Below are 14,855 nucleotides of genomic sequence, written 5' to 3' on the forward strand. Positions count from 1 at the left end.
TATGAGATTTAGCACCTGCTGCACATTTGTGCAGCCCTTACTGCAGGAAAAACTTCCTGCTGTAGCTGAACAGCTGATCTCTCGTGCATGCTCAGTTGTGCTCATGCAGAGCAGGAAAGTGGGCGTGGCCAAGAACACTTGCACGGGCTGAGAGCAGCGGAGGCAGAGACTGAAAAATCATGACATTCTGTGTCTTTTAGAGCATTTAGAGTTTAGAAACATTGTTTAGAATATTGCAAGAGTGTGGGAAGGGTTTAAAACACATATACTATAGTTATACTAAATAAACAACTAATTGATCTACTATTCCTACCACAGTTTTTCACTCGTTGCGGGACTTCAGGGTACGGATCGTCTGCAATAAACAAGAGACTACTGTAAAAAAAAAGCAAGTTAACGCTATTTATCTGAGGAGCAGACTGCTTTGAGTTTAACTCCATCACAGAACTTTAATCTTCAGCAAGCATGAAGGCGACAGTGGAAAGGAAAAAGGTATGTTGTGATCGCCACCATGTGGCGTTAAACAACAAACAGATTTGTTAGAAGGGGAACACTGATGATGATGCATGCACAGCAGCTTAAAAAAACTCGTTAACCTCAAAGAGGATCCATCCATTATCTTTTACTAGGGCTGGATGATATGGCAAAAACTTTTATCACGATATATTTCTTAATTTCGATCGATAACTATACAATTCCGATATTGATATAAACAATATAAAAGCTTCAGAAAAACTGTACAAACTGTACAAATAAGTTAATGTTCACCTTTTATTTGTATTTATCCTTCAAATAAATTTGAAATCACTGTCAAATAAACCTAAAACTCTCAACTTTGTCAATATTAATAGTTTGAACTTTAAACAACAACATAACCTAACAACCCATGCTGCAAACTTCTGCGTTTGCTGCATGTGTTTCTCTTTTGTTACAGCTGGGGGTGCTGTTTCAGGGACATGTTGGCTCAAACTTTTATTGTGCTTCATTGTGACTCGGCATATTCTATCAAGTGGGAACTCTTTAGATGGAACAAGTTAGATGTGTTCCCACCGCTAGTTTGAACAACTCTCCGTCACATTTTGCAGCACTGAAACCTGCAGTTTATCGGATCTTAGCTAGCTGAACCACTTCCACACTGCCAAATTATTATTTCATCTCTTATCAATGATGTCATCTGTTTTCTTTTCGCTTCTGAAAGCTTGTTAAGTCACGTTCTGACGGTCATGGGCACACATTTTGAAGCAAAGACTTACAGCGTGTTGGAGCTTAGCCTAGCTTGCTACCACTGACTCCTTTAAGCTGTGGTGTACGTCATCACGCACTTACGTAGTTGTGTCGCGACTTTCGAAATATCGAAAATGTACTTAAAACTCATATCACCGTTACTGAATTAAATTATATTGTGACATATATCAATACTGAATTATTGTCCAGCCCTATCGTTTTTACCCGCTTCTTCTTTTTTGGGTCACAGGGGTCACTGGTGCCCATGTCCAGCAATCACTGTGCGAGAGGTAGGGGACACCCTAGATAGGTCTCCAGGCCATCACAGGCTCACACAGAGACAAACCATTCATTCTTTCTCTCACCTAGGGACAATTTAGAGTTACCAGTCAGACTAATATACGTTTTTGGTCTGTGGGAGGAAGCCGGAGTACCTGGAGAAAACCCACACATGAACAGAGAGAACATGATGTTTGGATATGTCAGGGGTGTGGCAAGATGGTGCCAGTGTGTTTGGCGAGTTGTCTACCGCTCTTTGTTTTTCTGTTTTTATTGTTTCTGTGCTGCTTTTCGATGTGAACTCTACTGGTGTATGATCGCTCTACTGGTGTATGATCCCCATACCCTTTTGGTGCTTCGTCTGCCTACTGCAAAAGTTTTATATCGCTGTCATGAAAAGCACGATTGTTTGCCCCCGCTGTTGGCTGGAGTTCTATCTTACCTGTGTCGGGCACCACACTCTCCTCGCCGGAGAAGGCGTCACCGGCGTCGAGGTAAACGCGGCGAGCTCTTGGTGAGGCTGAGGACTGGTTTGGCAAAATTGCTGGGAATCTTCCTCTCTCAGCTTGGATCAGTCTCTGGACTTTATGCTTCTCGACGCTCCTTGGACCCTGTTGATTCCTGGCTGGTACCTGTTATCGACTCGGATCAACGCTTCTTTCCTCCACGTCTCACTCCTCCACATCTGCACTCGCGAGGCGCCAACCTGGGAAATCTGCGACACCTTGCACGGATTACTCCTTCTTCTGCTTCGCCAGACCCAGTTCCCATCAGGATAGGTCTGGTAAACGCAAGATCTGTTACAAACAAAACTTTTATCCTGAAGGATTTTTATTCGTCCCAGGGTTTGGACTTTCTCTGCGTGACTGAGACTTGGATTTCTCCGGGTGAGTCCAGTGTTTTTTCAGAACGATTACCCCAAGGTTGCTCATATATTTTAATACCCCAAGGTCTTTGGGTCGTGGAGGAGGTTTGGCAATTATTTATAAATCAAGTTTTGACTGTAAGCAGCTGTCCCTCCCGACTGTGTTTTCTACCTTTGAACTGAGCATGTTTGAGTTGGGCTGCGCTCCTCCGTTTCTGTGCGCCGTCATCTACCGGCCTCCTAATATAAAAAGGACTTCATACGGGACTTTTCTGATTTCTTGGGTGATTTTATGTCCAAATATGAGCAAATTTTAATTCTTGGAGATTTTAATATTCACGTGTGTTGCACTGGAAAGCCGCTGGTGAAGGATTTCTTAGATGTAGTGGATGCTTTTGGCCTCACTCAGTCAGTGAAGGGCCCAACCCATGAACGTACACACACCCTGGACCTTGTTTTATCTTATAGTTTATCTATTTTTAACTTGGAAATTGGTGATGCATTGTTTTCAGACCACATGCCTGTTTTATTTGATTTTATTCCCGTTTCTAAACCTGTTAAATCCTGTGTTACTGCTCGACGCTGCTGTGTTTTTAACTCGTCCTCTGCTGCCCATTTTTCCACTGTCTTTAATCTTTTAGAGTCACATCTCTCTGTGTCTCTCAGCACTGAGGAGCTTTCCTTATATTTTGATTCTTTATGCAATACTGTATTGAATGATGTGGCCCCGATTAAAACCGGGCGATCAAAGCCAAGATCAGACCCGTGGTTGAGTGACCATACCCGTGCAATTAGACAGGAATGCAGGAGAAATGAACGCAAGTGGAGAAAAAACAGACTCCAAGTCTCTTTTGATATACTGAGAGAGAGTTGGCGTCTATATCAACGAGCTGTGAAAACAGCCAGAGTAAAATATTTATCTGGCATCATTGCTGCTAACTCTCACAACCATGGTGTTCTTTATAATACAATCAACACTGTTCTCAATGCACATGAACTGGTTCCTCTTGAAGCATCCTGAGAACTTTGTGATAAGTTTCTTCATTTCTTCTTGGACAAGGTTATTAACACTAGGGCTTGTATCTCTTTTCCATCCCTTGACCCTTCCATCCTGGTCCCCTGTCCTGCTGTTTTTGATCATTTGGAGCCTATTTCCCTCTCCCATCTAGAGAAACTTGCCACCAGTATGAAATCATCGGGTTCTCCCCTTGATGTTGTTCCTCCATATTTTCTTAAGGAGGTATTTTCTACTGTTGGCTCCTTTTATCTTAAATGTGATCAACAGCAGTTTGATGTCTAGTGTGGTACCAAGCAATTTTAGACATGCTGTGGTGCAGCCATTGTTGAAAAAACCTGGCCATGATCCATCATCTTTGTCAAACTTTAGGCCAATCTCCAAGTTACACTTTATATCCAAAATTTTGGAAAAAATTGTTTACACACAGCTGAAGGCATTTTTGGATTAATTTAAAATTTTTGAGGTCTTCCAGTATGGTTTTAAAATGTACCACAGCACTGAATCTGCTCTTTTAAGGGTTTTAAATGACACATTTTTAGCACTGGATTCTGGAAACTGTGTTTTACTTGTGCTTTTAGATTTAACAGCTGCTTTCGACACAGTTGACCATGACATTCTCATCTCCAGACTGGAGCAGTGGGTGGGCATCACTGGCTCAGCTCTGCAGTGGTTTAGGTCCTACCTTTCTGATAGAAGTTTCAGTGTGATGATGGATAATTTTACCTCTGCTTCTGCTGCCCTCCCCTGGGGGGTACCACGGGGCTCTATTCTTGGTCCTCTCCTGTTTTCTCTTTACCTTCTGCTACTGGGTTCTATTTTCAGAAAGCATGGTTTGCAGTTTCATTTATATGCAGATGACTGTCAAGTCTATTTCCCTTTGAAACTAAATGGCTCCACTCAGTCTCTCCTGGACTGTCTTGATGACATTAGAGGATGGATGACACTTAATTTCCTCAATTTTAATGAAAAGAAGACTGAGCTTATGTTTTTTAAATCCTCTGGCACTAGCAGTTTCTCCACCTTGGATTTTTCCTCTTTGGCCCCATATGAAAAATCCATTTTGACAAATTTAGGAGTGAAAATGGACCCCTGCCTGAAACTTTGACTGCCATGTCAACAATGTGGTTAAGTCCTCTTTTTTTCAGCTGAGGCACCTGTCAAAAATCAAGCCCCCCCTTTCTAGACACCACTTGGAGACAGTAATCCACGCTTTTATTACTTCACGCCTGGATTATTGTAACTCTGTTGATAGGAGTTAGCCAGGCCTCGCTCTCACGGTTGCAGCTGGTACAAAATGCTGCTGCACGATTTCTGACTGGTACAAGCAGGCGTGAGCACATCACTCCAGTTCTGATGTCCCTTTACTGGCTTCCTGTCCAGTTTCAAATTCATTTTAAAGTTCTGTTTGTTTTTAAGTCTTTGAACGGTCTTAGTCCCTCTTATTTGTCTGAACTGCTTCACTTTTACATACCATCACGTGCTCTTAGATCCTCTGACCAGATGCTTTTAGCAGTCCTGAAAACCTTTTATAAATCCAGAAGAGACGGAGCCTTTTCAGCTCTGGCTCCTAAATTGTGGAATGAGCTGCCACCGGAGGTCAGGCAGGCTCTGTCACTTTCTGTTTTTTAAAACTCGTTTAAAAACACATTTTTTTTCATTGGCTTTTAACCTAGAGTGAGTCAGCATCTGTGCCTAAATGGTGTATTCAATCAATCAATCAATCAATCACCTTTATTTTACCAGGTAGAGCCCGTTGAGATCGAGATCTCTTTCACAAGGGTGACCTGGTCAAGTGGTCATCAGCACACGTCACAGAGTAATTGACAATAAGCATTTGCATTTATCAAAAGAAAAAAAGAAACTACTATCACGATAAATAAATGTTAACAGTTTGAAACCATCAGGATAAGACAGACTTCTGTAGACATTAAATGTAGAACAGACATCAGTATTCTTTTACTTATCATGTTCTGATTATTTTTTTTAATGTATATTAGATGTTTTTATTGTTTTACTGTTTTTTGTTTGTTTTTAATTTTGTACAGCACTTCGGACGACTGCTTGTTGTATTTTAAGTGCTTTAGAAATAAATTGGTATGGTATGGTATGGTATGGTAACATACAAACTGCACCCAGAAAGGTCCCCGGACCAGGATTTGCTCCGGCAACCTTCAAGCTGAGAGGCAGCAGCTCTACCAACTGCTCCACTGTGCTGCATCTCAAAGAGAATCACTAAATTAATTTTAGTAAATGACAGCAGAGAGATGTCTGACGCACATTGAATGCATCGTGTTCAGCCCAGCACAGTTCAGCTCCACCTCGTGGTTCTGCTTGAAGCTCACCTGAGCGGGACGAGGACGTGTGACGCCACCTGTGATTTCTGAAGCATTGGAGGAAGAACTGGTCCATGCAGACATTTCACTGAACTGTCTTCTGAACAAGCCAGATGTTGATCATTGAACAGCAACACAGCAGTCAGTCAGTGAACACTAAAATGGCCAACATTTAAAAAAAAAAAATTTTTCTTAAAGATTGTCACAAATTAATTTCAGGGCACAAAGTAATAGTAGGCGTGCACAAAATTGCAGCTGTGTTGAGATCATTTCTTTAACGTTTCATATCTTGGACACATCACAAACAGAGTTTATAAAATCTGTTTTTCTAGATACACTGAAACATCTTAATGGTCTGAATGCGTTATGATAATTTCTTCCAAAAAAATGTCTTCTTTCTATATTTAATTTTAACATGTTTATTTTTTATTTAAGTTGAAGGACTAAAAAATGCTCCATTTGAAGTGAGTGTACTTCAGGTACATGTGAAGTCTTTACTGTTTGTGTTCAGGTGGCTGATTTTGGTCTGAGTAAGATGAGCGAAGGTGCGCTGAGCGGGGATCTCAGCAGGCAGCGCTTCTCCTCCACCTGCGGCTCCGACTTCTACATGGCTCCGGAGGTCTGGGGGGGCCTGAGCTATTCTGCGCAGGCAGACATCTTCTCCCTCGGGGTGCTGTTCTGGGCCGTCCTGGAGAGAATCACTTTTGTGGAGGAAGGCTCTACGCAGGAGCAGCTTGGTAAGTTTACAGGAGAGGCATAATGTTCTGGTCCAGATTGACAGCTGAATGTTGTCAGAGCTGGAAAGGTTGAGTGTGAGGTCAGACAGGTTCACACATCACACTGAATCAAGTTTGATTAAATGAACTGGAACATATTAAAAATGTCAAATACTATACATCATACATTCATCATTGGCAGAAGATACAATCTAAATGGCAAAGAGATGAATGATTATGATTTACATGTTGATATGGATCATAGTGACCTGAATTTATAACACAAGCTGACAGGACAGTGTGCACGTCAGATTCTGGTTTGTTGGCAGGAAACAGCAGAATAACTTCAGCCTCCATTAATGAAGAGAAGCTCCACTTTACAGAAGCTTTTTTTCTTTTTTATTCATAGAAGTTCAGACACATGCATTATTTCTACAAGTTGTAAGAGTTTTAATAAAATATTTAATTTCATTATAAGTAATCTACAAATGCAGCCCCAGTTCTAAATCTATTGGGACATTGAGTAAAATGTCAAAGAAAACAGGAAAGAAAAAAAAAACTTATTTTATCTGTATTTTATTCATAATGGAATGTTTTAAACACAGCACATGTTTAAACTAAGAAAATGTACATTTCTTTTAATTAATTTAGAATTTGAAGGTAGCAATGATCTCAACTTCTTGCCAAGTATGAAGCAACTTTTAAACTATGAATGGATATTTCCATCTTTGCTACAGAGCTGCCCAGCTCCATCTGAGTTTATTATATTATTATTGTTATTATTATTATTGTTATTATTATTATTATTATTATTGTTATTATTATTATTTGTACAGGTTAGTTCCCACTGAGCCTCGAAGACTTATTTACAAGTGACCTGTTACATACAACATACAGGCAGATGAGAAAAAAAGAACAGGAGGGTGGAGGAAGCCCCAAAACATCATGTCTCACACAGATTCATGGCCAGGAAACTGTGTGAAAGATGAAAAAAAAAAAGACCTCGCAACATAAAAATGCAACATGCAATGACATCGTAATAAATTTATGCATAGAGGTCAACAAAGATGATGAGTTGTCCATGGACATTCCAGAGTTCCAAAGGTTCTGATAACATGGTACAACTGTCAAAGATCTGATGGCAGAGGATCCTACACACAGACTCAGAAAGGTTTTTAAAATGTTTATTGAGTAAATAAACAGCTTCTGGTGTCTCGGGTCCAGGGGCAGGAAATGTATCTAAAATGATACAGAGGGGAAAGGTTAGTGTTTGACAGAATAACGAGTAGTTGTCTGAAAACAGACGGTCTGATGAAACGCTAACCTTTCTTGTTGTAACGGAGCGCTCCAGCGGAGACACAGAGCTGCAGAGACCAAGGGCATTCCAGAGGCGTAGTCGAGGATGAGCAGGGTTCATACACGGGATCCGAAGAGGAGACGGTACCGATAGGGAGAGGCAAAGGCGAAATCCAAAAATGGGCGTAGGTCGTAAACAAGGTCAGAAGGCTGAGGCACAAAAGGGACAGGCAAAAAGTGTGGTTGAGGGAAATGGGCGTGGATCACGATTAAAGAGCAGTGAACAAAGGGAGTACGCCGGATAACTGTGGCTGGAAGCAAGCAGTTGATCTGGCAATGTAGTGGAGAAAGCAGGAAGTATATATACAACCAGAAACAGGTGGAAACCATCAGCAGCAATCAGAGAGAGGCGTGGCATGTAAAGAGGCTGGTAGAAGCAGCAGAGGAAAAATCCAGGTGGGCAGATAGAAAAATCTAAAAAAGTTAAATCTGGTCCTCTGGACATTCAAAAAAACAAAACAAAGCAAAGCAACAAAAATAATGTAGAAACGTTTCGTCTTTCATCCGAAAGACTTTCTCAGTTTGAGGTGCTGTATCCAGCTCAGTCTTATAAATAGCACCTTCTCAGAGTGGATCAACCAGTTTTTCTGCTGACAACCAAAACCAGCTGCTCACATGATCAAGAAGGACCATCGGCCTAACAATGAATCATTAGCATATTGATGGCTGTTTACTATTCACAGGAGGGTGAGTGATACTAGCAATAACAGCATTGTAAGAGGGGGACAGTTGAACACGTAGGCCTCCACCCCCGTTTAATGATGGATGATTTCTTTTCACAAAGATGGCCTCCTTTACTCCTTTCTCAAACCATCGTTCCTCTCTATCCAGGATGTGAACATCTTCATCCCTGAAAGAGTGGCCGCTGGCCTGGAGATGAGTTTAGACCGCAGAGTCCTGGCCTGATGATGTTGATCTTCTGTGCTGGGCCATCCTTTTGGCCAGTGGCTGTTTTGTTTCCCCAATGCAAGACTGATCACAGCCCTCCTGACACTGAACAGCATACACAATATTACTCTGTTTGTGCCGGGGGACTGGATCTTTGGGATGAACCAGTCTTTGCCGTAATGTATTTTGGGGTTTAAAAGCCACTGGGACGTTGTGTTTAGAAAATAAACGTCTCAGTTTCTCTGATACTCCCTCAACATATGGAATGACCACTGGTCTGGATCTGGGTTCCTCCTTTTCACCTGATGGCTGACTGGAGTCCTGTTTGGATTTCTTCTCTGCTTTCAGGAAGGCCCAGTTAGGATATCCACATTGCTCTAGAGCCTGTCTTGTGTGTGATTTCTCCTTCTGCCTGGCTCCTGAGCTAGTGGGGATGCTGTCTGCTCTGTGATACAGAGTCCTGATGACTCCTAACTTGTGCTCCAAAGGGTGATGAGAGTCAAACTGCAAATACTGTTTTGTGTGGGTGGGTTTGCGGTACACCTCAGTTTGCAAATGTCCTCTATCAGAGATTGAGACCTCACAGTCCAAGAAAGCCAACTTGCCATTTTTTACATCTTCTCATGTGAACTTGATGTATTTATCCACAGAGTTGATGTGGTCAGTAAAATGTTGGACTTTCTGAGATTTAATTTTAACCCAGGTGTTGTCAACATACCTGAACCAATAACTTGGTGGTGTCCCTGAAAAGGACGTCAAGGCTCTCTTTTCTACCTCCTCCATGTACAGGTTGTCAACAATAGGAGAAACTGGAGACCCCGTAGCACACCCATGTTTCTGCCTATAATATTGCTCCCCATATGTGAAGTAGGTTGACTGCAGGCACAGTTTCAAGAGTTGACCCAGTTGTTCTGTGGAAAGCGTGGTCCTGCTGCTCAGAGTGGTGTCTGATTTTAATCTTAAACTGACCACCTCTACTGCATCATCAACAGGAATGCACGTAAAGAGTGATGTGACATCAAAAGAGACCATTGTTTCATCAGTCTCCATGATGACATCCCTCACCTTATCCACAAAGTCCATGGTGTTCTGTATGTGATGTTCTGAGCTGTTACAGCACCTCAGACTGAGGAAGTCTTTCAGATGAAAGACGAAACATTTCTACTTTTTTTGTTTTGTTGTTTTGCTTTGTTTTGTTTTTTGAATGTCCAGAGGACCAGATTGAACTTTTTTAGATAAATCCTAGGTTGTAAAGCAACAAAATGCAAAGAATACCAATGGGGTGAATACTTCTGCAGCTTGATCCCTAACCTTAACTATTACTACTAAGTGTTTAACCCTAATCTAATTACAACTCAGTTCGCACTTTAGCTCTAAACTCCAAAATGACGTTCTTCTGTGTTTTTGATCTCATTTCGGTCCCCATAAGGACAGTTCCTGACAATCCGGTGATTATAATGGAAGAAATGTAAGGTGATCAAAGGGACCAAAAACCAAGTAGCTACGTATACAAACACACGCTGGATTTTATGGTTGGGTTTTCCAGCTGTCTGCACTAACCCCATCAGATGTGAAATCTAAATGAAACTGTTTAAGGGCTGCTCTCCTCTGCTCCTGTGTGTGAACGTTTTGGACAACAGATAAATGCAGCCAGACAGACCGATAATGCAGATGTGTCGACTTTGTTTTAAAAGAAAACCTAGCCCAAACGTGGCTGTAATTCTAACCTAAAAGCTTCTATTTGACCTTGAGTTGGACTGCATTTCCTGTTATGAGTTTGACTCTGCACCCCTCGGACCAAAATTTATTATCAGAACTCTTTAATGTTTTCGTTAATTCAATTCAATTCAATTTATTTATGTAGCTCCAAATCACAAGAGAAGTTGTCTCAGGGCACTGAATAGAAACATTCACATACATACAAAAGCCAATTAGTAAAGTTCTCTATCTAAGGAAGCAGCAGACTTGTTGAATCTTTACTTCGTCACAGTCTCCCATTCTGAGCAAGCACAAAGGAGACAGTGGAAAGAAAAACTCCCTTTTAAAAGGAAGAAACCTCCAGTAGAACCAGGCTCAGAACGAGCGGCCATCTGGTTCGACGGGCTGGGTTTGAGAGGACAGGAAGTAGAAACAGACACAGAACGACAGGTCCAGGTGTAGTTTCAACAGGAGGAAAGACAAAAAACCTGTTAAGATAGAAATAATTACAAAGACAAACAGGTGGAGTAGAGCAAGTAAAGTCAGCAACAGAGAGAGGACATGTGGTCAGTTTGTCCTTCAGTAGTCTAAGCCTATAGCAGCAGAACTAAGGGATAGTTCAGGAAACCCAAGCCAACCCGAACTAAATAATTTATCAAAAAGGAAAGTCTTAAGCCCAGTCTTAAAACTGGACAATGTGTCAGCCTCACGGACAGAAACTGGAAGTGTTTCCACAAGAGAGGAGTCTGATAACTGAAAGATCTTCTTCCCATTCTGTTTTTGGAAACTCTAGGAAGCACAAGTAAGCCTGCAGTCTGAGAGCAAAGTGCTTTGTTAGGAAAATATGGAACAATAAGATCTGTAAATAAGATGGAGCTAGGTTGTTGAGAGCTTTGTAGGTTAAAAGTAAGATTTGGAATTCTATTCTGGATTTGACAGGGAGCCAATGGAGATAAACTAAAACTGGAGAAATATGATCTCTCCTAACTCCAGTTAAGACTCTGGCAGCAGCATTTTGGATCAACTGAAGATGTTTTAAAGAAGTATTTGGACATCCAGATAATAAACCATTGCAATAGTCCAGTCTAGACATGATAACATCTTTAGAATACTCAAATCTAAAGATGTTGGAAACAAGGTATTTCTTGTGTAAAGATTACTTTTTTTCATTATTTCCACGTCATAATCAATACCGTCGTTATTATTTGGAGGATGCATCGTAAGTACTAATCCAGTTTTTAGGACAGATTCGGTCACTTCATAGAATTTTGATATGGTAAAAATATCTGAAACTTAAGACAATTCATCTTAAGCAGATCTTGACTTTTACACAGCTCTGTAAAATGACGGAGTTTAAATTCTCTTTCTCTGTTCAGTTTATCTGTTAACACCATCTGTAGCGATAACGCGTCTCGATACGCAAGAGTTGAGGGTTTGGTTCTGCCTCCGCGCTCCACTATCACAGAGTAATGAAATGTCTCTTTTTATTCACCAGAAACAGGGTCTGGGCTGAGCTGCTGGCAGGGGAATATGAACCATTATCCTCAAGTTTAGTGTTTGTGAAAGCCCCTTGAGTCTCTGATTCTTCATTGGGCTGAATGAAGGGGTTACAGATGGAGAAATGGAAGCATGACACTGGATGAAATAATGGAGCTAAGAGGGATTTCTCAGCTACAGTTACAATCCTTTTTGTCATTGAGGAAATTGAGTGAGGCACTTTTGAAGGAGATGTTTTCTGACCCTTTTTTAACAATCTGATTTAATATCCTGAGGACTTAATAAAATATCTGACATGCTTACAATAGGGTTACTAAAGCACTCCTACTTGCCTGTGGTTTGACCTAGTTTCTTTGCAGGGGCCCAAGACACTTGACCCTTCTCTTTCCCAGTTTTTAACAGGACACGTTTTTGAAATTTTTTACACACGTTACCCCAGTCCTTATTTAGAACTAAAATTCACAACTACCAGAATAAGCTGGTTTGCTATCAGAAAGTTAAAAAAGCCATTTTTATTCTCAAATATGTACTTTTTCTTCTGCATTTTAAGGGGTGGGGTTGATATTAGAACCCGACCAATATGGAACTTTTGGCTAGCACCGATACCGATATTGTGAGGGGAAGGTGACCACCGATAACTGATATAATAGCGGAATTGATTTTTTATTTGCTTTGTCCACCCCCAAGAATCTCAGTAAACAGCAAGTGGAGCGGGGCTTGTTTATTTAGAGCAGCTGTTAGCAACCATGAAGCTAAGCTAGTCAGATCCACGCTATACCTAGACCCACAGTAGGTTTACAAGTACGGTCTTCCTAATATGTATTCACATCTTTTATCCTCCACTATTCACCATAAAGTTATCAAGTGTGTTACAAAAATATAATATAAACAAAGAAACGTCCTCCCTGTTCATTGTTTCAACAGTTGGTTGATGGTGAAGGTCTAATTAGTACTGACCACAGCAGTTTATTTTTCTTTGTAGAGAAGTAAAGATTTCAGACAAACAATGCATTTCATTGAGAACGACAAAGATAATGTTATAACACTGATATATTTTAACCTCTACCTTAGATTTATTGTTCTGGATAAAGTTTTACAAGACAATAGCCTATGCTAGGTTATCTAAATGTTATCTTGCCAACTTGAGAGGCATGTAGCTAATGACAAGCAGGTTGGAGAATTAAAGATAATTAATTGTTGATTTGTTTTACAGATCAGTTAAAATAAACTTACCAGGCTCTGTTCAGCAAAATGCACTACACAGTATTACTCCCTGCTTTGTCTGGGCTGAAAGTAAAACTTAAAGTAAACGACAATGACTTGAAAGTATTCTTCATGCGCCCTCTGCTGGATACATTGGACAATTACGGCTGGTTCCAGCATTTTAGGGATGAAGCTTACAAGTTTTTATATTGGCACATAATTGGACAATTATCACCAATACCAGTAGCAGTAATTCCCCTACCATTATACAAGCGGGGCACCCCGCCTCGACAACAGAACAGAGCGCCCCGTCTACCGAACCCCCCACCCCAAACCACCTGTCGGCACTGACGTAAGTAACGCTAGCAGCTTGCAATGTAGGTGTGCTAGCTAAAAAGCTTAAAGCAGCCTCTTCCCTCATGCTGAACCCTCATGCTGAACGCACCCCCGCCACTCGAAAACTGTCGGTACAAACAGCGTACGGTTCAGATGTGTGTCTGTCTCTCCGACCCTCCCTCAAAAAAACCTGTCTGTTCAGACAGCGAGCGGCTGAGATGTGTCTGTCTCTCTCCTCTCACACACCCTGCTCTAAAAACTGTAAAACTCAGTGCAAACAGCACGTGGCTGTCTCTGTGTCCCACCTCCACTCTAAAACTGTTGGTTTAAACAGCGCTCTGCACAGCTTAGGACATATCTCCATCCGTCCCGTCCCCCCCCGGACAAAAATCACGGACGAGATGAGCGCCCCGCCATGGCAAGTTATCTAGGGGAAACACTGAATAGGTCCCCAAACATCCATCCATTATCATTACCCAAATGTTTATCGGCCTAAATTATTGGCCCTACCGATTTATCGGTCTGGCTGTAGTCAATATATTAAGTATATTTGATGTATCACCATTTTTACATCATGCAATGTAAACAATTACTACCTTGATTCCTGAGGAATAATTTTAACTATTGCCTTTATTGTCTACATTTATTTTAATAAGAGTTCAGCTTTTCCCAGGCGTTTCTATTGCATCACAGTTCACTCCCCAACTAATCTTGTAAACTCAAATGGACACTGGGCTCGTGTTGGAAGCATACTTGGTATATTGATAAAATTCTGATGTGACGTCTGATTGGGACCAACTTTCCTCAGCTGGTTCCAGTTCAAATTTTAAGTCCTGCCCCTCCATGTAAACAAACCGGACGTTGCTTTTGAAGAAAAAAAAAGTTGGATAATTTTTTTTAGTATTGAGTTCTGTTGTGATTTCAAATAGAAATGCACCGATCCAATACCAATATCGGCATCGGTACCAATATCGGAAAAACTTCTTGATCGGATATTGGTGACAATGTGACCAATCCATGACTGGGCTGATCTATTTACTCTAATTCTATGCTTTGTGCTCTGAGTGACGTCACGTGCTAGCGTACTGACGGAACAAATTAAAGTTGTGTTGTTTTTACATGTTTGACCAAGCTTGTGAAGCTCTTGGTGTGTTTGTGTGCTGTTATGGTGCAGTTTTCAATACATTTGTAATTCAGTACATTCATGTGCGTTTAACAAAACAAATGTTTTAAGTTAATTCAGCACTGGGTTTGTAAGCTCAAACATCCAGGTAGACAACAAAAATGGCGAAATCATGTCATCTGGACCTGTTTCAGAAACGGGTCCAGATGACATGATTTAGCCATTTTTGTTAATTCAGCATTTTTTTCAGTATCAGATCGACATCGGATCGGTATCAGTCGACAGACACACACACACACACACACAAAAAAAATAATAA

General features: G+C 41.0%; 1 protein-coding gene across 1 annotated transcript in view; it reads left to right on the forward strand.

The window, feature by feature from the left end:
- si:ch211-63o20.7 (Serine/threonine-protein kinase pdik1l-B-like) overlaps positions 1 to 14,855 on the forward strand; it is a 53,560-nt gene that overhangs the window by 25,419 nt on the left and 13,286 nt on the right. Inside the window, exon 2 of the mRNA XM_037685267.1 lies at positions 6,231 to 6,456. Coding sequence (XP_037541195.1) covers positions 6,231 to 6,456 — 226 coding nt within the window. The remainder of the gene's footprint in view (positions 1 to 6,230; positions 6,457 to 14,855) is intronic.

This window comes from Nematolebias whitei, chromosome 12 (assembly GCF_014905685.2).
Source record: "Nematolebias whitei isolate Nwh7 chromosome 12, NemWhi1, whole genome shotgun sequence".
Taxonomy (NCBI): domain Eukaryota; kingdom Metazoa; phylum Chordata; class Actinopteri; order Cyprinodontiformes; family Rivulidae; genus Nematolebias; species Nematolebias whitei.